We start from the raw sequence: 22,805 nt of genomic DNA on the forward strand, positions 1-22,805 counted from the left end.
GAGTTTTCCTCCCCAAAGGCCAGCATTACTGTAAAATACAATTAATTATTACTTGAGAGGTATACCATGAGTTACCAATTATGTTAGAATGAAAAATATACATTTGATGAATTATGAACAGTGATTAATAATGATCAAGCATACATAATTATGAACTGGGACTAATCATCTGATTATTTGATTTATGAATGGAGATCAATCATTCAAATTACCTAATTATTTAACAATCACTGATTCATGTACCGAAAATATTTTTTATTTCATGCATAAACTTCATACAATCATGTACAGCGTCTAAAGTGATAACTTAATATTGGAGAAGCAATATTTTAATGAAGTGACATTTTATTATTAATGGAGTGAAAATACAACGAATTGATATCCGGATATAATTTAACTACGGTAATTGGAGCAGTTGAATGAATTGGAAGCATATGGGATATATTGGACTGTGAGGCACTTCTTTAATTTTGAAGGATCCACTGTGGAGGATTTATTGAACATTTTTATCTTTGTGCCCTATCCGCCAGTTTGCCCCACATCCAAATAATACAGGAGAATACGCAAATTGCAACTTTATTCTATTATCCATCATATACCATTCTTGTATTTTATTTTTTATCTCTTATCTTTTAATTTTGTCTTACCTTTGGTACAATCTTGTTCAATAAAATACTATTTTTAAGGGCAGTTCCGGGTGGTAGAGTGCCTGTTAATATGATCTTTTATTGATAGCTAGCTAACCCACTGATGTGTTTTGGTGCCCATGGATGCTGCTGGGCTGTATGTGAAGTCATCACTTGTCTATTACTAGATACTGTTTTTGTTATTTATGTGTTGGCTTCCATGACTATCCATAGCCACTGATGTATAGGCTATCCTCCTCGGATTAAACACGTTTTCAGACACTGCTGTATTGAGCTTATAAAATATACAATAAAACATTAGGATTTCTTATTTTAATAAACCTGCAAAAGATAGAAGGGAATCTGTTCCAGAACTACAATGGGGAAAGCTACAATAGAAAAGCACACAATAGTCACAGCCGCATCTGAAATCACACTGTCTGTTACCAAATCTTAGATACTTATGTCTGGAAATATGCCAAGAGCGACTGATGTGGAAAAATGCCATGAAGGGAAATGTCTTGAATGCTTCTTCCATAATGAGACTGCACCCAGTGTCAACCAGATGCCATAGAGGACTCCAACTGCTACATCTCTTTGGCATAGAAGCAGCTAGAAGTCATCAGCAATGGCGTTAATGCTTATAATGTGAGCAGATTTTCATTTATTATTGAAGTATTTTATTTAAAGGCCTCATCATATGCTAAAAGGATAAAATCATTATGGCACAACTATTAGGGTACCCAATTTTCTGTACATAAAAGGGGTGGTCAGGTTCAGAGAAATCGGTGCTATAGGGGAGCTCAGAGGATATTGACACATTTGGAGGCTTTTTTAATTACTGCATTTTACTTATTTTGGGCTAAAAAACATTTTTCTAAAACATCTTTTTAAAAAAAAAAAAAACAACAACCCTCTTTTTATGTATAATTTAGTCTGCTCTGTCTTCTACATAATGAAATCTGTCAAAATAACTTGAGAGCAGAGATCGGGGAGGGCAGCGGGATCGGAGAGTGTAGTGGGATGGGCGAGGGCAGCAGGATCGGAGAGGGTAGTGGGATGGGCGAGGGCAGCAGGATCGGAGAGGGTAGTGGGATGGGCGAGGGCAGCAGGATCGGAGAGGGTAGTGGGATGGGCGAGGGCAGCAGGATCGGAGAGGGTAGTGGGATGGGAGAGCGCAGGCATCAATCTGTTAGACTGCTGCTCTGAGGGATTTCATTGTGAAGGGACCGAACAGCTTACACTATATGTGAAGAGATGCAGCCTGTACAGTTTAATAAAGATCTATTGTAGGAATGTTTTTTAGTCCAAAATACCGTAAGTATAAAAGTGTCCTCAAATGTGTTTTTAGCCTTTGAAGCTTCTGAACTCATGTATCTCACCTTCATATTTTGTAAGGAACCTTAGGGCCCCATCAGGCAACAGCAGAGCCCAGATGCACCCGCAGCACCCTCCATGATGTTACTGATGAGGCATAAGGATCAAGGCACATCTCCTCCTAGATCTTCACCAGTAAGATTATAGTGGTACTGGATATAAGGAATGGACTTGGCCTAACCCATTTATATCACGTATCGCTTAACCATTTGCCTAAACTTAATCTCTCTGCTTGTAATTATTGATGGACCTAGAACTGAAATGTTAGTACATGTAGTTTGCTTGGTCTAATAGGTAACATTTAAGAACAGTGATAGTACTGATAAGTTGGCCCTCACGGACACCTCACCAACAGACATCGTCCAAGGTCTACACTAGAATCCATCATTAAGCATATGGATTTACCAGGGAATCAGTATGTAGGACCAGCGAAGGTGGAGGAAAATTTAACTGCCAAGTATTGGGCTATTTCAGTTTGGTCTCAGAGACACTAACGCAATGTTACCTAAGGCAGCAGTCTCCTGAGACTGTCAGGGCGGCTGAGACTTCTAGTTTTGCAATAGCTTGAGAGCCTCAAATAGAGACCACTTGTCAATCAGTGATCTTATATATAATGTTATAGAGGACCTGTCAATTCCCCCCACCCCCAACTATACGCAGTGCTTTCCTCCCCCCCCTCATCAACTAAGAAATTTTTGATGGAACCTAAATTACTGTATGCTTGCCAATGTCCTAAGCAGAAATGAGTCCTTCAAGTATATTTTCATTGTGAGAGGGAAAGGTCTTGGGGCCCCAATCTTTCTATATTGTGCATTTTGCAAAATATGAGATAACCAGTATACTTCCCTATGGTTATTCCAAACTGAAGAAATGGTGGCAACTCTCCTTAAAAAGAAGAACTTTACATATTACATAATAAAAGATACTCCAATCCCTAAATAAAGGGTTCCATGCATTCTGAAGTATCTCAGCTACTTTAAAGCTGTCCAAAGACCTATTATTCTTTTTAGAACTCTGCATAGTGTCATTCCTCTGTTATTCCGCTTAGAAATGTATGACTAAATTAACAACTGGGTGGTGTTCATTTGTGTTCCTGTTATTCTTCCTGAAAATGTATAAATAAATTGTCAATTATTTGTAGAACTCTGCTTTGTGTTGTTCCTCTGTTATTCTTTCTGGAAATGTATAAATAGACATCTGGGTATTACCATTCCCCCGTCAACAAAGTGCATTCCTACATAGTCCGAGTATCAGCATTGATTTAGTGTCAGATACATCCTATTGGCAGGGGTAATGACAGCACCTATTTGTCGGCTTATGCCTACATTTACAGAAGGGATTATAGAGGACCTGCACAATTTTACATTCTAAGAGCAGATGTTCCAGATATCAGGGGACCTTGTTGTCTAAATGATGACGTATATATTAAATGGGAACAATTTAGAAAATATATATTAAGCAGAGGCAGGCTGTTGTCCCTACCATCTGCACTAATTACTATTGTCATTTTTTTTTGATGGCCAATCTATTTGGTTGGAATCCCATCAGAGAAATGAGACAATACATTATTCACATTCTCCATGTATGTAGGTTGGGGACAGAAATAAAATTAGAAATGCCACAGGAGACGTGAAGCTGAGCTGCATTTGTCATTTCAATCTAAATCACCTCAGTAACTTCCAGACATTTTCCCAGTAACATAAGCGTTTGGTAACATGATGGATCTCGGCTTTTAACAAGCCGTCATCATTCTGCGGGTCTGCAAGCAATACGTCACAAGGGTTCAAGACACCTACTGAGGAACGTGACATGGGTGGCTTTAAAGTGACATATGAGGGGTTGTGTACAGTACCTTCCACTTCATATACGCATGCAACGATGAGCAGGAAACAAAAAAAAAAAGACAAACAGACCAAAAAGTCAAACATCACATAGTAACAGAAATGCAGAAAGAAGAATCCTCAGCTCAGTCCTTCAAGTCTTCATTCATCATTAGTTCTAAATGAGAAGGAGCTAGGTATAGATTTACAGATGTCCTCTGGTCAGATTATGGATTGAGAAGAGGTCCGCTCCACAGGTCACATTATAACTAGCATTTAATCAAGGTGTACGGATTAAGCAGTAAATAAAAAAACACATTCTGGACCTTTCATCATTGAAAAGCATTTCAACTTACAGGAGATCAACACCTGGAAATACAAGTCTCGGAGATGTCCATCTTTAATTCTACTAGTTGTAATATTTTCGACTCTGACATGGTAGATACTGAGTGACCACCACCAATGGCAGCTTTTATAGTAATAGAGGATTGTCATCAGGTTTTATTTCGCTAGTATATACACCTCCTCCTCCCTTTCTTATCTATGTACAATGATGCAAGCATTTGGTCGTTCATCAGGTGGTCGCCGGCATCTTTACACTGGCCAGTTATTGGAGACGAGCACTTCTACCAGATAACTGACTTGGTGGTGGGACCTTTAAAAGGAATGGGCACCTTGGAGGCAAATTGTATTTAATTTTTCTCATTTTGGGCTAAATTATTTTTATTCCAATTGGCCTTTATTAAAAATGTTTAGCCGTTTCTGAGACACAAGGGTTAAAAACCAGTCTGTTTGCATGCTGCCACCTTAAGTATTTATGAGGTCAAGAGATCAGAGGCGAGCCATCAGATGACTGTATTCACAGAAGACTGACCGCCTGCAAACAGACAGATTTTTTACTTGTATCTAAGAAACGGCTGAACATTTTTAATAATGACCAATTGAAGAAATGACTTTTAGCCCAAAAGGAGTCAAATCAAATAAGAAAAAAAAAAAAATGCCCCCGAAGGTGTACAATCACTGCCTTGGCATTGTATTCATGAATCAGAAAGATCATGATTAAATAGTAGCTAAACAGCAAAATAAATACATTTCATTAAAAAGTGCAACTTTCATCAGGAAGCAATGCTAGATTAGTCCATGGAGATCTTTGTATAATACTGTAGCTATTTAAAAGGTGTCAAGGATTCGGAAAATGGATTTGACAACCACCCCCACCTTCCCTAGAAACAGCACCACTCTTGTTCATAGGTTGTGTCCAGTACTGCAGCTTGGCCTCATGACAGAGTTTTATTAAGCTGTAGGGAAAAAGATATGGATCGCACATCCACATGCCGTGCATTGATCTACTGCTTCTAAACCTCATATATAAACTACAGTACATGTGGCATTTTGTATACATTTTGGTCAAAATGCAAAGGCCCATTCAACGCCTTAAGGTGACTTTGAATGAGTGGGTCCCTACTTTAAATTGGTGCGACACATAGTGTCCACCATCACCACAACATAGCACCAGCAGGTGGCAAGATCTAGCAGCCTTTCCTTGACATGGTCATTGGGCTATGCATTTTGATCCAAATGTATGCAAAGTGCCTCCTGTACAGTTTATATATGAGGCTGAGAAGCAATAGCTCCATATCTTTCCCCCCCCCCACAGTGTAGTGACAGTTTTAATACTAGAAGCGGTCCATGGTCAAGAATGCCAACATTTCTGTTGAGCAAAGTAAACCCTCTTCTCTTTTAACCCTTTAATGGAACATGGTGTGTGGTATAATAAGTTATAACACTGTACATACTAAAAAAAAAAATCTAGAAAATATTGCTGGACTGGTATATAGTACTGCCACAATTATGTGGCCATGCACCTCTTTTGGTAGAAATGCTCAAGTAACGCTGGTCTTACATCTTCTCAATCATACTGGCCGATCATATAATTTCTGATTACTTTTTATATCCAGGCAGGTGGCTAGAAATCATCTACAACAAGTCTCTGTTTATTATCCTACATATTTTCTTACTAGTGCAGTACCCCAAAACAGGGTAGTGCAAAATTGTTTCTGGTTATGTAATATTTGATATATTAAATTGTACCCATATAGTTCTTTAGGAGAAAGTCCTGACTTTACCCTGACAGGAGGCTAGGAGATGGACTTAGGTCCGCCCCCAGTTTATAGTAGTGAGTCTAGTGTTAGCAGAGAAAGAGAGGAGCTACATGTGCTCACTCCCTATAAGACTAGGCCTAGGTCCTAGGGAATCAAACTCTCTGAGATATTTGCATTTGCAAGTCATCTCTACTCTACAGTACTACAAGAGGGAAAAAAAGAGCTAGAAGGTCCAGAATCTGCATGACCGAAAAATGGAGTCAGTCAGTAAGTTATTCGCTGCTTTAGGATGATAAAGACTTTATTGCAGTCAAAGGGACATTGCTAAGACACTCTTCCACACGGTCCTGGCAAGCTGTATCTTATTGTTGTACTCCTCAGCCTGGGAAGTTTTGCAAAAACTTTATTGCTAGCCTTAAATTCTGCAGAGAGAAAAATACAGAGGAGTACTATAACCTCCAAGATTTGCACTGTGATTTGTTTGTAACTTTTTTTTTGTTTGTTTTGATACTACAACCTCCACAAGACTTGTCTATTTCTCTACAACTGACCTGTTACTGACTCGAACATCATTTGCAGGACACAGCACTTATATCTCTTGCCTTGTGAAACACTCCTAATACCAAGGGCACCCCAACTACTATCAGGCAGGAGCTCCAACATGAGGGTGTGTCCTGAGAAAAGAAACAGTGTACATGTACGGCGCTGGAGCGATGTGTAAACATGGCGCCTGCTCGCACGTGCAGCGGGCGCCATGGCCGGCAGGTCTCTGCTGTTTCATACAGCAGAGACCTGCGGCTAATTACAGTGACCGGCAATAATGTCAATCGCGGTAATTAAAGGCTTTAGATGCCATGATCAAGTGAGTTCACGGCATCTAAATGCGCAAAAACACAGAAGCTCGCACTTCCAGGCTTCCTACTGACGCCCCGCGCGGCCAATGTGAGCATCGGTAGCTGCTCTGAACACTGTAAGCCTTGCTGATGAAGGCTTATAGTGTTCATGCTGCAATTGCTCCTGCTCCGTACAGTATTAGAACGAAGTTTTAAGCTAATCAACTTTGGATGTTTCATCCGAAGTCGATTCACTCATCCCTAATGGTGATGTAAAAAAAAATTTTTTTTTTTCAAAGTTCCCATTTTTTCCCCCACTACTTAGACATAAAAATGCTATACATATGGAGTATCGTAATCATGCTGACCCTGAGAATGAAGGGCATGGGTCAGTTTTGCCGCTAACAAAATGCTGTTGGAACAGAACCCGTAAAACGGTGGAGGAATTGCATTTTTTTTTCCAATTCCACCCCATTTGGAATTTTTTTACCGCTTCCCAATACATTTTATGCCATAATTAATGGTGGAATTAGAAAGTACAACTTGTCCCGCAAAAAAAAAGGCCTTATACAGACAAGGGTTTTCTGAGATTTTACATTCATCGGTGGGGGTCTGACACCCGGGACCCCCGTCGATCAGTCATTTGAGAAGGCACCGGTGCTCCTGTGAGCGTTGCGTCTATCTCTGTGCTTACCAAGCACAGTACATGGTATAGTGGCTGTGCTTGGTATCACGCTTAATTCCATTCACTTCAATGGTTCTTTAGAGAAGTGGATGTGCCTAAGGCTCAAGAAAGCACACAATAGGGTAGTACGTTCGATTAGATGGTAACAAAGGTGTACACTAAAGGCTCATCTTGTGTGGTTGTGCTAATATAGGCACAACCTTATTGAAGGTTTGTCACACAAGAGTTGGTATTTGGGTGTGCTGCCGCAGGTCGGGGTTCCTTCAGAAGGGATGTCCAGTCCCTCCGGAAAGGTGCTTTAGGTAAAAAGGAAATCCTGCTCCGGCACATTAAACCCAATTCAGATGGTCTTGGATGTAGAAAGGTTTCTTTATTCCATTAAAAATGCGCACAAGTAAAAACTGTTTTTACTTGTGCACATTTTTAATGGAATAAAGAAACCTTTCTACATCCAAGACTGTCTAAATTTGGGTTTGAAGTGCCGGAGCAGGATTTTTTTTTTTACCCAATTCACTTCAATTGGGGCTGAGCTGCATCACATGACACATGAACGTGTCATCACTGGCCTAGGAAAAGCTGCGAGAAGGCAGCGGCATTCACAGGAGTGACTATGCCTTCTCAAAAAGCTGATCGGCGGTGGTCCCGGGTGTTGGACCTCCACCGATCAGATACCGATTTCCTATCCAGAAGATAGGTCATAAGAAGTAAAATGTTGGAAAACCCCTTTAAATCTAGGAACAAAGAGAACCTGGCCTTAGGCAACTAAATGTGGTACAACTAGAAAAGCAGTGACAAAATGCTGCGCGAACATAAATTATTACAAAAACTTCTGGTAGAGTCGAAGGAAAAACACACTTATTTAGAGAATACACATAAAAGCCTTTTGCTTCAGAAAAGCCACCAACCACAGGTATATGTACAATTATCACATAACATTTTCTATGGAAAAGCTTCTCAAAGGGAATCTACACGAGTAGTACTGCAGAGTCCAGATCGCTACTTTTTACTTTCATGCTGCCCTCTGTTCCCTCGCTGTCAGCGCTTAGAGCTGTGCTGAAATACAATGACAGGACTGCTGTGCAATCTGGACTCCTTATGTGCAGTAGTAATCATGTATTAATGCAGATAAGGCTACTTTCACACTGGCGTTTTGGCTTTCCATTTGTAAGATCCATTCAGGGCTCTCACAAGCTGTCCAAACGGATTCGTTTTGCCCTAATGTATTCTGAATAGAAAAGGATCCGCTCAGAATGCATCAGTTTGCCTCCTGGAGGCGGACACCAAAACGCTGCCTGCAGCATTTTTCTGTCCGCGATGTGGTGCGGAGCCAAACGGATCCGTCCTGGCACACAATGTTAGTCTGACACAATCTGGCACAATAGAAAACGGATCCGTCCTCCATTGACTTTCAATGGTGTTCAAGACGGATCCGTCATGGCTATAGAAGACATAATACAACCGGATCCATTCATGACTGATGCATGCGGTTGTATTATTGTAACGGAAGCGTTTTTGCAGATCCATGACGGATCCGCAAAAAACGCTAGTGTAAAAGTAGTCTTATAGTTCAGAATCATGGTGACAGAATCCCATTAGCCTCAAGATTTCTGCAATGGAGGTTTTGTATACTGCTCATCCAGTGCACAGAGGTGACCTGGGAGGGGAGTTGATGGCAGCTCCTGTGGAGTATCAAGCCGACATCTTGTTGTCTGTCAACTATATCAGCCCTGCAATGCTAGCCTGAAAATAACTAAGCTGGGTCAGCTGAAATGCCATGGGCCCACCAAACAATATTATTCAGAGAGCCAACCGTCCAGCTATAAAGACCAACCGCCTTTAATTACATAGTGTACTATGCTGTCATTACTGGGCATAGACCGTAGCAGTAATAGGAATAAGGTGCTGTTCAAGATTAGAAAACATGGCTGCTTTCTATCAGAAACTGGGTCATTCCTGTCCATAAATGTTTATCACAGTACCCACTGCAGAGAAACTCACAGCTGATAAATACTTTTGTGAGCCTTACATATTCATATGGTTATGCGAGTATCGATGCGCCAAAGCAGCTCTGTCAGCATGATTAACCCTATTAACCCAGACATACAGTATGGCCTGGTAGGGTTCATTATGCCGATTACAACTATACCTTTCTTTTGTCTGTATGCTAAATAGCTGCAAAGATATGTGTTTTTATTCATATGCAAATGAGCTAATTGGAGCACCAGGGGAAGAGTTTGAATTGGAGCACTTTTGTAACACCCCCTGTGCTCTGCACCCACTTCATCATGCTATGGGCAAAGTTGTGTCCTATCATCTACATATCATATACACTGCTTACTATAGCCTCCTCACATTGAGAAGAGTGGATTTCTATGTTAAGAAAGCTAATATACATATTGCTGCTTTATTCACAGGCACAATATATCATTGTAATGAAACCAGTAATGTGTGTTAGCTTTCTAAGTATAGAAAGACCACAGAGAATAAGGCTGTGCGGAAAGAGACGCTTAAAGATCCTTTCACAAGTCATTACTACAATAAGAAAATGTATAAGATCTGTTAACAGCAACCGATTGCTGATAGTTCCCCTTGTGGCTCTCCAGCTGTTGCAAAACTACAACTCCCAGCATGCCTAGACTGCTTACAGCCTACAGCAGGGCATGGTGGGAATTGCAGTTTTGCAACAGCTGGAGAGTTGCAGGTTGGCCAGCCCTGCCCTATAGCAACAGCTTTTCATAGATGGCACTACTGAACCTACCAAGCAGACCATATGACTTCAGGAAATTGGCAGGTCATTTGGTCAAGGGAGGTTTGAAGGAGATTTCCAGGCTCATGTATATTGAATATGTGGTGGTCCAACAACAGGCACCCTCACAATCAACTCTTCCTTGTAGACACTTGAACTACCAGTTTGGAAATAGACAACAGTGCTTACTTGACTATTTTTTAAAGTGCCATAGCAGCGAATGTAGAGTGCCATACATGCATGGCCTGCTCTCCATTCACAGCAGCACCCAAATGAGGCCCATTCTCTTCACAATGCGAGTCCCACTGCATTCGGATGTTTATGGTATATTCAGTGGAAAAGAGATTAAAGGGTCTCTGTCCCAATGCTAATTCATGATGCCTCATTCCCTTTCTGTCAACTCAAGATCACCCACAGACCAGTTCTGCTGATGAAGGGTTTGTACAGAGCACAGAAACACTAAATTGATCTGGGAGCAGAGAAATGGACTTCAGATACAGGGAGGAGTGGCACGAGCTGGAAATGTACCATTACATCCATAAATATTTTATATTAACTACACTATTGTCTGGGAGATTAGTCTACAGGAAGGAGTATGCTGTATATAGCAGGAGCACACAACCTTTTCTGGACCAAGAGCCACATTGTCATACTGATCAACTCTCAAAGACCGCAATAAAACTTAGAGGAATTGCCATCTAACAGGTCTATGGTGTATCAAATGTGCAGGCTCTACTTCCAGGACTACCAATTATCAGGAGAACGGGTATCCTGCTCTCCCCAGTTGGCACTCCAGATTAGTAGTGAACATGTATACATGTGGATCTCTCCATTGAATATCCTGGGTGTGGTGGTAACAGCTTAGCATTTCACAACTACAATGGAAAGAGACACATACTAAGACCACCACCTCTCTAATGCATATACTCCTTTCTGGAGTGATATTTTGGGACCCAGAGATGACTACACAGTGGTCTATCGGTACTTGCCCATCCTTGCTGCTCAGCAGCATACCACTCCTCCTATCTCTGATATGGAAACTACATGTGAACAACCACATACAGACATGATTTTCTGAGTCTAGATGGTTGGGGCTGAAAATAGAGGTTGCAGATCAGCAGCAGACATTTTCTACTGCACCTGAACCTACTTTGATGGTCCTTTAACATGGACCAATGTTTCAGGCAATTAGTGGGAACAAAAATCGTAAAATAGAATACAGCGGCTCACCCCTATCACGTATGGATAGGTGCTCACCCTCTAGTCCTACCCTCAGGACCACAAAGAATGCAAAAGTTTTGCAATTAGTGGGAACAGACTAAAAGTTCCTGATAATTGCTTGATTGTCAGTGGACATGAGAGCTGCATTTACATGCAGCAATCACCTCCGCTGTATGGGGACGACTGATCACTGTTGAGATTACTTGTCCCCAGAGAATCATTGTTTCTGGGCAGCAGATCTCGGCTTATACTGAATGATCTACTGCAGACAAAACTGTGGTTTTTGGTGCTGGTTGAGCAGCATGATCCTTGGCACCTTTATAAGGCCCAATTATCAGGAACGAGTATTTCTACAAAAGCTCTGATAATTGGCCTGATTATCGCTGCATGTAAAAGGAACTTAAGAGTGGTAGCGGGTGCTTTTTTATTAAGTCAAAGATATTTCACGTGCTATAAGACATCACATACCAGGGATCGGCAACCTTCAGCACTTCAGCGGCTGTGAAACTACAACTCCAAACAAACGCACTTACTCCATAAAGTGAAAACCAGCACTGTTCTTAAAAGCGGTGATGATCCTTTATTCTTAAGTACAGTAAGCATATACAAATAATCACGGCACCGCCGACTGTAAACAAGTTTCGCACACACTTACTTGGCTGTTCTTGTAACCGCCACATAAATGAAAGGAGGATTCTGGGAGTTTTAGTTTCAGAACAGCTGGAGCGCCAGAGGTTGCTCATCCCTGTCATAGGCCAATAAGATAATGGGTTGCATCAAAAGGGGCATAGATGCCCGTGATGAGAACATAGTCCTACCACTTTACAAATCACTAGTCAGACCACACATGGAGTACTGTGTACAGTTCTGGGCTCCTGTGAACAAGGCAGACATAGCAGAGCTGGAGAGGGTACAGAGGAGGGCAACTAAAGTAATAACTGGAATGGGTGGACTACAGTACCCTGAAAGATTATCAACATTAGGGTTATTCCCTTTAGAAAAAAGACGACTGAGGGGAGATCTAATAACTATGTATAAATATATCAGGGGTCAGTACAGAGATCTCTCCCATCATCTATTTATCCCCAGGACTGTGACGAGGGGACATCCTCTGCGTCTGGAGGAAAGAAGGTTTGTACACAAACATAGAAGAGGATTCTTTACGGTAAGAGCAGTGAGACTATGGAACTCTCTGCCTGAGGAGGTGGTGAGTTCACTAAAAGAGTTCAATGTATGTATTTCTGGGGTGTAATAATATTGCAGGCTATAGCTACTAGAGAGGGGTCGTTGATCCAGGGAGTTATTCTGCCTGGTTGGAGTCAGGAAGGAATTATTTCCCCCTAAAGCAGGGTTGGGGAACCTCCGGTCCGCGGGCCGCATACGGCCCTAGGATCAATTCATGTGGCCCCCTGCCAGAACATATAGGGAAAATGTTAATGACCACTTCCATTATGGAAGCGGTCATTAGCATGCGGGAGGCAAGGGAGGGGAGAACAGCACTGCACTGGCTGTCCTCATATTCCCTGGTCTTCTTCCAGCCCCACTCTGTGTCCTGACACATACAGCATCCAGACATAGTGCACTATGACCTGACACTGTGTGTTGTGAGGTTACAGTACAGTGCGGCGGGAAAAAGACCAGGGAGGGTAAGTGAATCTGCCAAGTGGCAGCGCCGTCCGGAGCTGGAGAGGTTAGTTTATTCATTTTTTTAATCATGTGATTGGATGCTGGGGGGTCTGATAGGGGCTGATCTGAGGGGTCTGATGGGGGCTGACCTGAGATTGGGGAGGCTCTGATGAGGGTCTGATCTGAGGCTAGGGAGGGTCTGATGGGGGTGTGGTCTGAGGCTGGGGGGGGGTCTGATCTGAGGTTGGGGGGAGGTCTGATCTGAGGCTGGGGGGGAGGTCTGATTTGAGGCTGGGGGGGAGGTCTGATCTGAGGCTGGGGGGGAGGTCTGATCTGAGGCGGGGGGGAGGTCTGATCTGAGGCGGGGGGGGAGGTCTGATCTGAGGCGGGGGGGAGGTCTGATCTGAGGCGGGGGGGGAGGTCTGATCTGAGGCTGGGGGGAGGTCTGATCTGAGGCTGGGGGGGGTTCGGTTTGAGACTGGGGGGGTTCGGTTTGAGACTGGGGGGGTCTGATCTGAGGCTAGGGAGGGTCTGAGGGGGGTCTGATCTGAGGCTGAGTGGGTCTGATGGGGGTCATATCTGAGGCTTGGGGGTCTGGTAAGGGTATGATCTGAGGCTGGGGGGTCTGATCGGAGTCTGATCGGAGGCTGTGGGTCTGATGGCGGCTGATCTGAGGCTAGGGAGGGTCTGATGGGGGTCTGATATGAGGCTAAGAGGGTCTGATGGAGGTCTGATCTAAATCTGGGGGTCTGATCTAAGACTGGGGGGTCTGATGGGGCTGATCTGAGGCTGATGTAGGCTGGAGGTCTGATAGAAGGCTGATGGATGTGGGGGGGGGCAGATCTGAGACTGAGAAAGGGACAAAAGCAGGGACAGCTTGGCTGCCATTAATGCCAAATAAAGAGCTAAATAAATAACTTTCTGAACTTGAAAATTAGACTCCATGTTTGGTCAAAATGGCGCCTGTACTATATGTAATATATATAATGCAGGCGCCATTTTGTGCTGCAAAAATACAGCTATCTAGATTTTGTTTAAATTGAAGCACAATTTCTGTAACTTACCTCTAAGTCAGTTATATGTTTGACTAAATATAGTGGTTACATTTTTAAATTGAGAATTTTGTATGGCCCGCAAACTATGTTACAAATATCCAAATGGCCCTCAGCAGGAAAAAAGGTTCACCACCCCTGCCCTAAAGTGAGGAAAATTGGCTTCTACCTCACAGGGTTTCATTCCCTTCCTCTGGATCAACTTGCAGGATAACAGGCCGAACTGGATGGATGTGTTTTTTCAGTCTTATAAACTATATTACTGTGTTACTATATGCTATAACATCTATTATGTCTGTTTATGAAAAGAGGTACAATAAGTGGCCATAGACTTATAACAGTGGCATATTATGTATCTGGGATGCATTGTCTTGTGCATAAGCCTTTAGTATGTGTTTTTTCCTAGGTGTTTTAATTATTATTTTTTTCTAACAATTTAAGCCAGTGAAGGGGAATGTTTAGCGACCGTCCAAAAAAAACACATAGTTCAAAACTGCAGTATATGAATGGGATCTGGCCACCACAACTAAAAAAATGCTGCCAGACTGAATAAAAATATAAAGTGAGTCCTAATAATGGTAAAATAAGTATTTACGTATTTGTCATTAATATGCCATAAAAAAGAAGTCTACACCGTCAGTGTTGTAATCGATTAGTAAGGGATAACTGACAGCTAGAGGGCAGCAGAGAGCTTTTCTGACGTGCACCAGCTCTGCAGATCTATGGGACATCATGGGACACTCAGTGTCAGTCATCATGCATCAGCAAGTCCATTTAGGTGATAAAAAAATAAAAATGGTGTCTGATTATCTGACCTCTAATGTCAGTGTGCCATGTGCCCCTGGATTGCAGATTCCGGGTCCGTCTTTTGCTAGGAACAACTAATTTTGTGAAGACATAGTTTTTGGAGTCACCATACCTCCTAAACAGGTGTTCACAATAGCCCATACTGCATATGTAACTTATTCCAGGATCCACCAATAGGTCTTGAATCACAGATTTACGTGATAATGTTGTATATGCAATAGTGATGTAGCAGTGCTGGGTTTGTCAGTGCAGCAGATTTTCTTTCATATGGTACCTCTCTGATATCGCAGAGTATATTCTATGGTTTTCCATATTATTACTGCATGTTCCTGTATACAAACCATTAAATCCTTCATTACAGCTACGGTTTAGAATAGTGGCCTCCCATGTCGATGGAAATGATTAACATCACCCAGAGAGAACTGGATTTTAAAAATATAAAATATGAATTCCTAAAAGGGACATCGAGATGGGTAAAATAAAATAAAAAACCTAGTGAGCAGACTGTAAATGTTTGGACAATCACGTCATACCGCTGGGCAATACTAAGCTAGGCTAAAGCATGCAATTACAATCAATGGTGGGTGACGGCCCAGTGTCAATCAATACCCTTTCACTGATTTTAATGGTACGGCATACTTGTTTGGGGGCCACATCACAATCCTTATCAGTGAACTGAAGTAGGTCTTCACTCAAAGCTAATCATGTTGGTCTAAGTTTCTACTCTTTTTCTTCCTATGATGCAAAGGAGCTTTACAGCAAACTTTTCCATGGGCTTGAAAATACACAAACATAGTAAAAGGCATCTCAGATGCAGAGTACCCCCTATGGTAGTCAGATTTGTAAAGTGCTGCACCCAGAAACCCATGCTTTAGGCTAGTTGCACATGACTGTATCCGTTTTGTGGTCTGCAAACCATGGGTCCGCAAAATACGGATACCGTCCTTGCACATGCCGCAATTGCAGTGCCCTCAAGGATCTCTGCAAAGGGTTAATTTAATGCTACCAAGTGGTTTTGTAGAGATTTGCTGTTCTTTTCCTACACGCTATGTATTCTTGATGGATAATTATGAGCAGCATAGAGTTAGGTATTGCAGTCTTGTAGTTCGTTGCTAAGAGATTGGCTGAAGCCGCCTCCTGGTGAAGAGTTCAGTGTTTGAAGCCTAGAGAGAGGAAGCGTCTGTGAGAGCTCCACAGAACTAGGCCTGAACCAGGGAAGCACTATCCCCGACACTGTACTGCCGGCAAAGCTACTGAACACAGAGAGGAAGAGACCAGATACAACTGATGGTTGTGCTTTGGACAGACAGTAAGGTACTGTTCGTTAGGGTTAACTACTTCCGATATCTTCTACACGTCATAGACGGTCTGGCCAACCAATCTAGCACCTGCACTCCTCAGACCGAGCATTACAGAGGGAGTTAATTAAAATTGTGTTGCACGCTTGGGATTATTCGGGAGGATTGAGAAGCATACTTAGGACAGACACATGCTGCGTATGTAAGTGTGATTTCCTGTTCTGAAATTTTGCTGCTCTGATAGGATCGCACAGGGTTATAATCCTTTACAATGCTGTGTGCCCTGCCAGACCTATATCTAATGAATTACACTGAGGGCATGATGTCAGAACAATTCATTAGATTTGAGGGCTCCCCAACTACCACCTGGCAGGAGTCCCCAAAAGGCCCAGGGTGTGCCCTGAAGAAGGGTGCACTCTCCATTCACTTCTGCACAGCCCCAGGGAGCGCCAGAGTGATAACAGCCACCATGAACCACTACCATTCCCATCCTCCTGACAGCACTTCCCTCTGTGGGACACTGTACAATTTTCTCACTCCCTTCACTAGAACTGGCTATTTTTGTCCGAAAAATGGACAAGAATAGGACATGTTATATATTTTGCGGAACAGCCACATGGACGCGAACAGCTAACTGAATTTTTGGTGGACCCATAGAAATCAATGGATCCATGTGCCATGCCCAAAAAATGCAGATACCACATGGACCAAAACTATGGTTGTGTCGTGTGTGTATATATAGCCTTCGTGGTAAGAACCTGGGGGTATCTTCCTCACTCAGGTCTTTCTAGGAAAAAGTTCTCTCTCTCTCCCTATACATACCGTATATAATCACACATTTGTGGGGCCCAAAGCAAAGTTATGCCTGGTGGCCCCACCGCACCACTAAACTCTGCCCCTGTTTGTCCACTAAGCCCCATTCTCATCTTAGCAATGCAGACTGGGCACTGCTCTGCTACTGTTATACAGCTGGGAAGGAACCCCTTTTTTTTTGCTGGCCCCTGTACACCCCTTTAGTCGATTTTTCAGCTGTTTGTGGCCAGCAGAGGGCCCCCTGATTGCTGGCCAAGTCAGTAACTTTCTGAAAACCATTACTGAATATTCATATTTGTACCCTACAGGCAGGAGCAGACTCTACCACCACACAATCCAAAAAAATGCTTGGGGCCCCAGCAATCAGGGGCCCCAAGCGTTTGTTTGGATTATGTGGTGGCAGAGTCTGCTCCTGCCTGTAGGGTACAAATATGAATATTCAGTAATGGTTTTCAGAAAGTTACTGACTGTAGCATCTTGATTTCAGAAAATATAACTACACAGGTATGTGACAAAAATCATAAGATGGGGTGAGCAGTAACAACCTAATGTTAGCAGCTTGAGAAACTTCTATAGACATAAAATTAGTCTCTGCAGCAGAAATTCACAGGAAATCATAAATAGCTAAGAATCGAGTATATACTGATAATTGGGTAAAGTTTATCAGATTGCCCTGTGTGACATTTCTGTTACTTACAGCCCATACACAGTCTACAATCTTATCTTACATACATCGCCATTAATTAGCTTGCAGTCATCGTCTATCTCATCGGCACTGTCTTCATCCGAGACTTCTCCTTCTTCCGCATCATCACTAATACTGGCTGGAAGTTTCTTTCCCTAAAACGAGATAATTCATTATCAATCATCATCTTTTTTTCTTATACTTTATGTTCCATATATACCCTCGAAATATCATAAGAAACCATAACGTTATATGAAAAGACCAGGTGACCATTTTGCTAATACCATTATGGCTAGTTATCGGAGTTAGTAATTCAAAGAAATGATACATTTTAGTTCAAGGTCAGAAATTGTTAATACTTATCAGACCTACCAAGAGTACCATTTTTAGTGGTATTCAACTGAGAAGACATATGGTGTGGGGAGGGGAACTTGTGCAAATTTGCATTGAAAATCATCAAGGATTGAGCAAACTGAAGCTTTTGACAGATGTTTTTGTTCTCCTGTGAGATAAGACGCCTCCAGAGGTATCTGGCAATACCATTCTCCTTCTTGCCCATTGAAAGCATACACACAGTTTGCCAAACTGATATTGTATGTATATTGGGGTTTCAGGAGAGAAAGAACTGTCAGCAGAATGAGCAGCATTTTGACTATAAGACACACTTTTTAGTAATCTAAACTTTAAAACAAGAAAGAAACCAGGTTAAGAATGAAATCTGCAGGTATCACCTTGATTATTTGCTTTAAAACAAGACCTAATATGTCTAGCTGCTATACAGACTGAGATAGAGAAGGCTTAAGGAGCCCCTATTCAGCCTACTCTCATGTGAGGAGATGGAAGGGTCAGTGGGAGACATGCGGACAGGCTACAGAGAGAGGAAAGGTCATAGTCACTGCTCTTACTGTGTAAAGCCTGTAATACACATTAGACCTGCTTCCTGATTTCTCCCCAGATAGCTGATGTCAGGGGAGATGAGGTATTAACGGGTATCTTGGATTTCAACTGCTAGGGGTGTCTGGCAGCTGACCATTGTCTTATGTGTATGCCCAGCTTAACTGTGCATGTTACCCAGTGGTGTAACTAGAATGGACTCTGCCCCACAGCAATCTTTTGAACAGGCCTTCCCCTCAGCAACTTCTTTGCAACCCCCAACTCATGTGCAACCCCCACTCCTGTGGCTAGTCAAGATTGAGCTCTCAGACGAGACCCAGAAAGCTGCTCCGCCCGTTTCTGACAGTGTCACTGTATATAATGTCATTGTATAATACTGTTGAGGGGTCCTGACAATAACATCTTTTAGTCCTCCTCCTGAGGGGGCCCCTTCTGAGTTTGGGACCCAAAGCAGCGTCTCCCTATAACTATGCCCCTGATGCTACCAGGGGAAGGGATGTGCATGTTATAAACACACCTCTGTCCATGTTATGAGAGCATACTCGCCCTCGGATTGTCACATAAAATCCAGAAAAGTGGAGAGAAGATGATCGTTCATTGGTGAAGATGATCATTAGAGCGAAATACCTAATATATTTTTTGACAGATAGAAAAGTTTTGAACTTCAGAAAATACATTTTTGCTCTCAGACTGTCCTACTAAATAACTTTTACAAAAAAATTAAAAAATTGCAATATTCTGTGGTGATGCTGACCTGACGGCAATACGACAGAGATTTCATTGCATGTGGTTTGTAATCGGTCTACTCAAAGAAGAGATCAATATACACAGAACATGGGGAAAATCTGGTCTAAATTGGGGGGTGGTCTTTTCAAAGAGTTGCTTTCTTCACTGCATATACACTGCTCAAAAAAATAAAGGGAACACTTAAACAACACAATGTAACTCCAAGTCAATCACACTTCTGTGAAATCAAACTGTCCACTTAGGAAGCAACACTGAGTGACAATCAATTTCACATGCTGTTGTGCAAATGGGATAGACAACAGGTGGAAATTATAGGCAATTAGCAAGACACCCCTAATAAAGGAGTGGTTCTGCAGGTGGTAACCACAGACCACTTCTCAGTTCCTATGCTTCCTGGCTGATGGTTTGGTCACTTTTGAATGCTGGCGGTGCTTTCACTCTAGTGGTAGCATGAGACGGAGTCTACAACCCACACAAGTGGCTCAGGTAGTGCAGCTTATCCAGGATGGCACATCAATGCGAGCTGTGGCAAGAAGGTTTGCTGTGTCTGTCAGCGTAGTGTCCAAAGCATGGAGGCGCTACCAAGAGACAGGCCAGTACATCAGGAGACGTGGAGGAGGCCGTAGGAGGGCAACAACCCAGCAGCAGGACCGCTACCTCCGCCTTTGTGCAAGGAGGAACAGAAGGAGCACTGCCAGAGCCCTGCAAAATGACCTCCAACAGGCCACAAATGTGCATGTGTCTGCTCAAACGGTCAGAAACAGACTCCATGAGGGTGATATGAGGGCCCGACGTCCACAGGTGGGGGTTGTGCTTACAGCCCAACACCGTGCAGGACGTTTGCCATTTGCCAGAGAACACCAAGATTGGCAAATTCGCCACTGGCGCCCTGTGCTCTTCACAGATGAAAGCAGGTTCACACTGAGCACATGTGAGAGACGTGACAGAGTCTGGAGACGCCGTGGAGAACGTTCTGCTGCCTGAAACATCCTCCAGCATGACCGGTTTGACATTGGGTCAGTAATGGTGTGGGGTGGCATTTCTTTGGAGGGCCGCACAGCCCTCCATGTGCTCGCCAGAGGTAGCCTGACTGCCATTAGGTACCGAGATGAGATCCTCAGACCCCTTGTGAGACCATATGCTGGTGCGGTTGGCCCTGGGTTCCTCCTAATGCAAGATAATGCTAGACCTCATGTGGCTGGAGTGTGTCAGCAGTTCCTGCAAGACGAAGGCATTGATGCTATGGACTGACCCGCCCGTTCCCCAGACCTGAATCCAATTGAGCACATCTGGGACATCATGTCTCGCTCTATCCACCAACGTCACGCTGCACCACAGACTGTCCAGGAGTTGGCAGATGCTTTAGTCCAGGTCTGGGAGGAGATCCCTCAGGAGACCGTCCGCCACCTCATCAGGAGCATGCACAAGCATTGTAGGGAGGTCATACAGGCACGTGGAGGCCACACACACTACTGAGCCTCATTTTGACTTGTTGTAAGGACATTACATCAAAGTTGGATCAGCCTGTAGTGTGTTTTTCCACTTTAATTTTGAGTGTGACTCCAAATCCAGACCTCCATGGGTTGAAAAATTTGATTTCCATTTTTTTATTTTTGTGTGATTTTGTTGTCAGCACATTCAACTATGTAAAGAACAAAGTATTTCAAAAGAATATTTAATTAATTCAGATCTAGGATGTGTTATTTTTGTGTTCCCTTTATTTTTTTGAGCAGTGTATATTGAAAAAGGACTAGAAATGAGCCAATCGATTTGTACAGCCCTTAGCTGCTCAAGAACTCTGTTTGATGAATGAATCGATTGTATGAATTGATTTGCTCATTTCTAAAATGGACCAAACTAAAAATTGTAACTAGCAAGTAGTAAAGAAAATTAGAAGGCTTGTACTTCCAAATCCTCTAAACAATTTTTTTTTAAATAATGGCTCTCAAGGGTAACAAGATAAGTAACTTGTTTTCTTCAATATGTTTACATGCAAAGCTCTGCAGTCAGGGGAGCAATTCACCCTTCACATGGTTCTTGGCAGGAGCAACGCTGTACTAGATAATCACCTGGGTTCACCGTACAATGGAGAAAACGGCTATTACACAGCGCCATTAATTAGACCTGGTCCTATTCACTACGCTTCCATGGATGACCTAGAATATCTATTCTAAAAGCCGAGCAGTGGGGAGAGAGAAAAAAATGAGCACAAGGGTTAAATGAAGGGTTGTGTACGCTGCGCGGCTGGAGGCGCCCCTTTCATTGTCATCAAAGAAGAGCCATGACACAAACACATTAACAAATTATCTCTGAAAATAAAAAAAAACATCAGTATACTGCTGCTCAACCATGAAGACAGGATGGAAAATGAGGATTTTTACGATTGTGAGGGCACTTCACTGGCTCAAAGATTCTTCGTATAGAACCTATTTGTGATTCAAGTGTCATAGTTATAAAACTCACATACAAGTCCTCTCAATTCAATGCTATGGGACTTGTCAAAATAGCCGAGCCAGCGCTTGTGATATTTTTGGAAGCCCTATATCGGTATATAGAGGAGCCATACATTAACCTGTGGTTTGCTCTTCATTCACTTTGGGGCCCTATTCTTGAGGAAAGAGCAGGTTCCATAGGTGGGACTAGCAACTAATGGACATTCACGGCATATTTTTATCTATATGCCATAAATGTCCCAATTGGGAATACCCCTTTAAGGCTATCTAATATCCAGCTGCCTTGGTAGTACAAGTAAGGAATCATGTGTTTAAATATGACTATCTACAATCACTAAAGTGACCATATACAGGGAGTGCAGAATTATTAGGCAAATGAGTATTTTGACCACATCATCCTCTTTATGCATGTTGTCTTACTCCAAGCTGTATAGGCTCGAAAGCCTACTACCAATTAAGCATATTAGGTGATGTGCATCTCTGTAATGAGAAGGGGTGTGGTCTAATGACATCAACACCCTATATCAGGTGTGCATAATTATTAGGCAACTTCCTTTCCTTTGGCAAAATGGGTCAAAAGAAGGACTTGACAGGCTCAGAAAAGTCAAAAATAGTGAGATATCTTGCAGAGGGATGCAGCACTCTTAAAATTGCAAAGCTTCTGAAGCGTGATCATCGAACAATCAAGCGTTTCATTCAAAATAGTCAACAGGGTCGCAAGAAGCGTGTGGAAAAACCAAGGCGCAAAATAACTGCCCATGAACTGAGAAAAGTCAAGCGTGCAGCTGCCAAGATGCCACTTGCCACCAGTTTGGCCATATTTCAGAGCTGCAACATCACTGGAGTGCTCAAAAGCACAAGGTGTGCAATACTCAGAGAAATGGCCAAGGTAAGAAAGGCTGAAAGACGACCACCACTGAACAAGACACACAAGCTGAAACGTCAAGACTGGGCCAAGAAATATCTCAAGACTGATTTTTCTAAGGTTTTATGGACTGATGAAATGAGAGTGAGTCTTGA

General features: G+C 42.6%; 1 protein-coding gene across 2 annotated transcripts in view; it reads right to left on the minus strand.

Annotated features, from left to right (window-relative positions):
- Nucleotides 1–22,805, minus strand: part of PLCH2 (phospholipase C eta 2) — a 741,045-nt gene that overhangs the window by 109,280 nt on the left and 608,960 nt on the right. For both annotated transcript variants that reach the window (XM_040427397.1, XM_040427403.1), the window contains exon 11: nt 17,739–17,846. In XM_040427397.1, coding sequence (XP_040283331.1) covers nt 17,739–17,846 — 108 coding nt within the window. The remainder of the gene's footprint in view (nt 1–17,738; nt 17,847–22,805) is intronic.

This window comes from Bufo bufo, chromosome 1 (genome assembly GCF_905171765.1).
Source record: "Bufo bufo chromosome 1, aBufBuf1.1, whole genome shotgun sequence".
NCBI classification, from domain to species: Eukaryota; Metazoa; Chordata; class Amphibia; order Anura; family Bufonidae; genus Bufo; species Bufo bufo.